General features: G+C 33.9%; 1 protein-coding gene across 1 annotated transcript in view; it reads right to left on the bottom strand.

Annotated features, from left to right (window-relative positions):
• The window catches only part of LOC106464989 (ribonuclease Oy-like), a 38,893-nt gene that overhangs the window by 17,593 nt on the left and 14,420 nt on the right, over nucleotides 1-6,880 (bottom strand). Inside the window, exons 4-5 of the mRNA XM_013925179.2 lie at nucleotides 5,307-5,379; nucleotides 798-865 (exon numbers count right to left, since the gene is read on the bottom strand). Of these exons, the coding sequence (XP_013780633.1) occupies nucleotides 798-865; nucleotides 5,307-5,379 (141 nt within the window). The remainder of the gene's footprint in view (nucleotides 1-797; nucleotides 866-5,306; nucleotides 5,380-6,880) is intronic.

Below are 6,880 nucleotides of genomic sequence, written 5' to 3'. Positions count from 1 at the left end.
CTAAGGGTTCGTACAGATACCCCTATATGCTTAAGTTAGACTTAACATAAAATACATTGTTTCTGAGCTAGCACTAATCTAAGACCTAAGTTTATTGTTTATAGTTCTAAAGATTAGTTACACTTAATTTTTCTTTGATTTTATGCTCAAATTTAACTAAAACTGAAATGCGTGTAAAAAATTCCTATATATAAAAGTATTTATATGTATGCAACATTTTAAATCTTTAATTATGTACTCATTTGTAAACACATTTTATTTACAGTTAAGATTATTCACATCTTTATTCAAGACACAAATCATACAAGTCTTAAAAGGGGTGAAAGTACCCACTATTTTTGTTAAATGTGAATAAAATAATTTCGTATTGTTTTAGAAACAATGAATACATCAAGGTGCAGTAAAACTAAATATCCCAATTGTAGTTGCTTGTGGACATAAATTATTCATCAGTAAACAAGTAACTTTATTATTTAAAAATATATATAATTTTAAAGAGATATTAGAAATTGGTTGGGTACTAGAAGATTGTAACAGTAATATCTAATAATAAATTTGATTAGACAGTGCCTCGCAAATATATATGGATGATCCACATTGCAAATTTCCAGATTTTTTTGTTCTCGTGTTGGTACGAAAATTAATCATTTTTATATTTAAAGTTGAGTCCAGTAAATAATATTAAAATCCATGCTCATTAAGACTATTTCCTGCTGAATATAGAATGATGTTTTCTTACATTAGCAGAACTCTTATTCTCTAAGATATATCTTTCCGAAGTGTCCAGTTACACTTACCAGAAACTTGATGCTTTTCTTCTCACATACAAATTTGGCCACTCATTTTCAAGCTCAGAAACAAGACCCTAAATATTGACGGTTAAATCGCTATACATTTTTATTATATAAGTGAAATATATATATTCAACAAAAACAGGTGCTGCTTGGTAGAGGTATATTGATCTTACAAAAATACTTGTACTGTATCATTCTTGTAAATCACAAAAAATTTAGTTTTTAAAAAATGTGAACCAATAAGGTGAATTATTGTTCCTTTCGTCGTGTAATGTCATTACGAATTTACTCTTTATATTTGCAAGTTTCATGCAACACATGGTCAAGAAAGCCATTAAGTTGATTTCATTCTACCCTACTTTTGTCCCTTTGTTGTTCTCGAAGTGAATAATATCTGTTACTGCCTGGGAAGGATGTTACTCATTACTAAATGGTGTGGAAAGATTTCAACAGCAGTGTCCTTCAACGGTTGTTAAGGTGATATTTAGAGGTTATGGCCCCACGTATGTTGTAATGAGAAAAACCAGTTACATGGGTAAATACAGAGTCGTTTTGGGTAAATACAATATTTCTTGCATGCTAAGGAATTTTACATTTAATCACTCTGTCTGGAACATAAGTTGGAATGAGTATAGTATGAACAGGATCCTGAAAGGTTAACAACTGAAAGTATCCTGAAAGTGTGACAGGTAAGAAAAAAATAGTGTCATGACCAGGATATCGTTATTGTGAAGTTTGCTATATCTGCAGAATTGTTTACTATGTTATACTTGAATTTTTCTACAGTAAGTTTAAAAAGTTTCTTAGTTAAAGAAAATTGCATCTTTTTACAACTAGGAGGACATATGAACAAGAGGGAGAGTTGCTTGCTGAGGGAAGATGGTTGTCAGAACTAGCAGAATTCCTCTCTTTGACATAGGACTTTCACCATGCTGCAAAAATCCGTGACTTCTATCACCCTATACAATAGCTTAGGAAGAAGAGCTACTGATTTCTGATGTATCCAAAATGGTTGATCATGCTCAGCTAGAGGAAACCACGGACTGAGGATCGTTGCAGTGATGTGGTACCTGGTAATTCTGAAATAAGGTAGGGAAGTCTTATAGACTTGTTCCAGCCAGAGAAATTTAACCTCAATTCTGGTCAAAACCACTTTGGAACTGGAAGTGCTAAGTAAGAGAAATCTCAATGGAATGTAAGACGGTAGATGCTGAGTGAGTCATGGCACAATGGTGAGCCTCCCTGAGCTGGGAAGTATACTGCTGATCTGGATATAGCCCACAGGAAGGCTTGGAATTAAGCAGAGCTGACAGAGGAGCTGCCTATAACATGATGTCATTCTGCCACTCTGAATCTCTACCTGCTACTCGTCAGAGTACTGAATCTCTGAAAGCCCCTACCAAGCTATGTCAGAACATCTTATTCATATAACGACCTGGAAGTTAAAATAAAGAGCATCTAGCCACGATCATAGTTCCCCATGAGTAAGACAAAGCAGATCACTCCACTGACATATAAGATACAACAAAGGAAGATTAGGACAGTTTCCTGAAGTTTTTAAGGCAAGTAACTGTCTTAAATATTTGGACTATGGAACAGGTTGTACAATGCCTGTTTCTGAGTCTTGGCAGTATGATCTTACACTCCACAACAGAGCACTTATATGAGGTACAACTTTGGGATTGTGAGGCAATCATTATTAAGTTGTGCTGAAGTTTCGACCCAGTGGAAATCAGAGTAATCCACTGGACTGAATTCAAGGCTTGGACAAATGGTTTCACAGAAAGCTTGACTGCTTAAGCAAATTTTCTGTACAAATTAGAATACATGTACTGCAGAGTATACATTTGTAAGAAAATTAATTTGACAGTGCAATGGGTTACAAAGTAGAGTCATCCAATGTGTGAAAGACTGACCACAGGAAAAGTGGATACAAGTGAATTTGGGAGAAAAAGTAACAGTACATCTGTATATACAAATGGGTTCCATGGTTTACTCTTGAAAATGTTTAGTGTGTCTGTACCACGTAATGTAGTTATATAGTACATGCTGTATTGCATTAGGTTAGTTTCTGTACAGAAAACAAACATTAGCTCAGGCAGTTAGCTGTCAGGGGGTCATTATCCAAATGCATTATCCTTGAACAGCTGATGTAGGATTCCCTGTAGCACTAAGGATGTAGCTAGCACTGAAGTACAGCAGGTATTAAAGGACAGAATCGCACAGCTTTTAGATAGTGCTTGGTCATCTCCAGTAATTATTATCAGGAAAAAAGATCTGCCAAGGTCCTTCATTGATTTTATATAAGTGAATGTGATAATTTGTGTTGACGCCTTTCCATTACCGTGAACTGATGACTGTCTGGATGCATTGGAAGGGGCCCTTTGACTTTAAACACTAGACCTAAATAAACAGAACAGACCTTAGGCTGCTTTTAACAAGAGAGTGAGCTTGTATGAGTTTCGTGTAATGCTATTTGGCCTTTGTAACGCCACCATCACTTTCAAAAGCCTATTGGAGCTTAAACTGAAAGGCTGCAATGGGAGTGAGAGAAGTGCCTGTTCTATGTAGATGACATCTTGGTGTTTTGTTACATATTTGAGTCTATGATGGAGAACATGAAATAGTATTCTAGCAAATAAAAAAGGCAGACTGGAAACTGAAACCCATAACATGTGTTTTCATGTGCATGGAAATTAATTTTTTTTGGTATATTGTGGGCATGGAAGAAACCTCTGCAGATCCTGCTAAACTAGCAGTGGTACGAGGTTGGCCTCAACCTGTGACCAAATGAGATTCTGCAATTTCTTGTTTTTTTGTGGTGTTATCAAGAGTTTCTGATCAACTTCTCCCAGATTATCTCACCATTATTGGTTCTTACTGAGACAGAGATGCACTTCAGCTAGAATAAGGAATGTGAGCAAATATTCCAATCTCTGAAGTAGTGACATAGCCATGGATAGGCCATGGCCCTCCCACTCAATCAAATTCTGCTTAATGATTCCCACATCAAAATACATCATACATAGTACTTTTGTTTAGCTGCCTATAACTCGCCTCCAAGGGTTTGTATGCTTTCTGCTCATTCATCCTCACTCCAAGTCCATTCAGAATTTTATACCTGGCTATACCACTGCTCTGAAGAATGCTTTAGTTAAGCTATACAACACTATGATCCTAATTATAAGAAATTTTCTGTGTTAGTACAATCAGAATGTGAACATTATCAAATTAAACAGGCTTAATTTATTCCAAATTTATGTAATAGAGGGTCATCTGCGATGCTTTAAATAACCAAATTCTATATTAATTGATAACCACGTATCAAGTCTGGATTACATTTTTTCAAACTTGTTTTGCAAAGATGCATTAACTACCTGTATCATTTTTTGGAAGTAAATAAGTCAAGTAATGTTGCAAAAACAACAATGTTCACACTTTATTCTGGGCACTGTTACATATACCACTTTCGTCCCATAACCTATGTATTAATAAATGCAAAGGAATTTTCCATAAGTTCTTCACTTATCTAAGACAGATTTTACCAGCATTTTAGTTCCTTCAGTAGGCATTAAACAGTACTTTGAAGACCTTGCCACACATTTCTACTTGTATTGTGAAGCAGTATTTTATTCAAGTTGATACGTGTTTCTTTCATTTGCTATATTTTACCATAATAAGTTTTCTTTCCAAATATTTGTTAAAAGAAGTTCAAAATTTTTCCATATTTGCTTCGTGTTGAACTTTTTCAATTGATATATCCAAAGGAAAGGGTTTTTCTTTTATTCATTTGTGTGTATGCATTTTAAAATGCTCACTTGTTTAGGAAGTATATCTTCATTTTTTTGAAAAGAAGCTTGTTGTTGTTGTTAATTATTAAGTACAAAGCTACACAAAGGGATATCTGTGCTCTGCCCACCACGGGTATCTAAACCCGGTTTCTAGCGGTTTAAATCTACAGACATTCCAATGTGCTACTAGGAGGCTAAAAAGAAAATAATTGTTTTTTTTATCTCTATGTACATTAAAATATAATATTCCCTAGAAATTCTACCCTAAAATATGAAACATGCAAAACAATAACGCGTATGAAGTCTAGAAGCAAAGCATAAACTTATATTCTTATGATAAACTGTGGGACTTTATTCACACTAGCATTTTGACATGTTATACACTTAAAAGTAGTGAACATTGAGTTCTTGTGCTGTGGTTTGGAAACGAATTTAAAAACAACAAATTACTTTTTAGAATAAAAAATATAAGATATATCGGCGAGAAACAACGCAAATTCGATTAATACTATTTTATCGGCGTATCTACTCCTCTCTAATACAATTATCTTTTAGATAAAATATATTCTGTTATTCATTATTAGAAGTATCTTTATAAATACTTGTATGAATAAATTATATGCATGAAAAAATTAAACCTTAATCTTTATAAAAGCTTGTTAAAAGCAAGTAAATCATAAAATATTTACAAACAGTGATGAAAACCACACACTATAAATACCTGAATCTCTGTAAGGTTAAAGTGATTTCTGCTGTTACAAAACCTGGGAATTCGTAAGTTATATGATGATGGCCTGCAAAAAAATATAACAAGCAACGAAGTATTATCAATTGGAAGGGTAAGAATAATTAGAAATTTGATTTTATTAGGACAGATAGTTTTCTTTTATAAATATTATTTTTACTATTTAAGCGTCTTCTGTAATGCTTAAGAATACTAGTTGTTTTTCTATTCTAGTGTAGATCAGGCCTTGTAAGCATTTCACGTTCACCAAGGATTTTCAAAATTTTTTATAGTTACGCAACTTCAAACTGTGTATAGTTTTTGACAATAGAAAATTGGTTCCGAAACCAGGTTAATCTACTTTTGATCTAGTTACCTACTGTTTTGGACCACATTTCTCTGATGTTATATAAGAATTAACAATTGAATACACAATGTAGGTTTAGACAGTAAGCATTACCATTGGCAAGTCAGTAATGCCTGTAGGATATAACCCCTCTATTTTTACCTGTGTAAAGAGGACTAGTCATGTGGGTAACATTAGTACTCTAACAGTTCCTACACTTGTTTTCTACACATGGTTTAACCCTCTTAGTTTGACAAAGATTTTACAGAGTCTTTTTCGGAATTTCGATTAATAAAGATCTCTATCCAGTACTAGATAGAAGCACAGTATGTCGTCCTGTAATCACGTGTAATCACTTCCCAACAAACATGCTCGCCCTTTTGGCCGTGGGGGCGTTATAATGTGACGGTTAATCCCTCTATTCGATGGTAAAAGAGTAGCCCAAGAGTTGGCGGTTGATGGTGATGACTAAATGCATTACCTCTAGTCTAATGTTCTAAATTCGGGACGGCTAGCGCAGATTGCCCTCATGTAGCTTTGCGCGAAATTCAACAAACAAACAAACAAGCTTTATGGACGTCACGAAGTTTCAAAATATTAAAGTTATTTATTTTGTAAACTAAATGACTATGCGAATAAGAAGCTGGATCTTGAATAACTATACCTAGTCCTGAAGATTCAAGACAGCAAGTTAAATTAAATAAAAGCTGTGAGGTGACGAACTGGTAATAAGAATTGGTTCTACGTGAATTAGATACAAAAAAGTTGGCTAGCCAACAGTAAAAGTATAATATGTCTGCTGTTTGCTTTGCTGAGTAAAAATACAGTTTGGTCACTCCAAAATGGATATTAAAAGAAACGGTTAGGCGAGGTCTCATGGTAGAATCCAGCAGATCAGTTCTAAAATAATTAGCATTAGCATGGAACAACATCGAAATACTTTGATTAAATACCGCAGGGAAGTTTCGTCTCTATTAATTGGTTTCTACCGATATTTGAGCACAGAAAATGTGGCTTTCAGGCTATATCATAAGCTAAATAGCAAGTTACACTGATTGTTCAGAGTTTCTTCAAAATACAGTCAAGCAGCACAGTTTTTACTCGAAAAAAATGAATTAATACAGTGAATCTTTCGATTTTTTTAAGATATAGTAAAATATTCGCTTTGGTCAAATATATAAGAAAACGTTATATATATATATATATATATATATATATATATATA

Source organism: Limulus polyphemus, unplaced genomic scaffold, assembly GCF_000517525.1.
Source record: "Limulus polyphemus unplaced genomic scaffold, Limulus_polyphemus-2.1.2 Scaffold1803, whole genome shotgun sequence".
NCBI classification, from domain to species: domain Eukaryota; kingdom Metazoa; phylum Arthropoda; class Merostomata; order Xiphosura; family Limulidae; genus Limulus; species Limulus polyphemus.
This window is presented reverse-complemented; position numbering and strand designations above follow the sequence as displayed.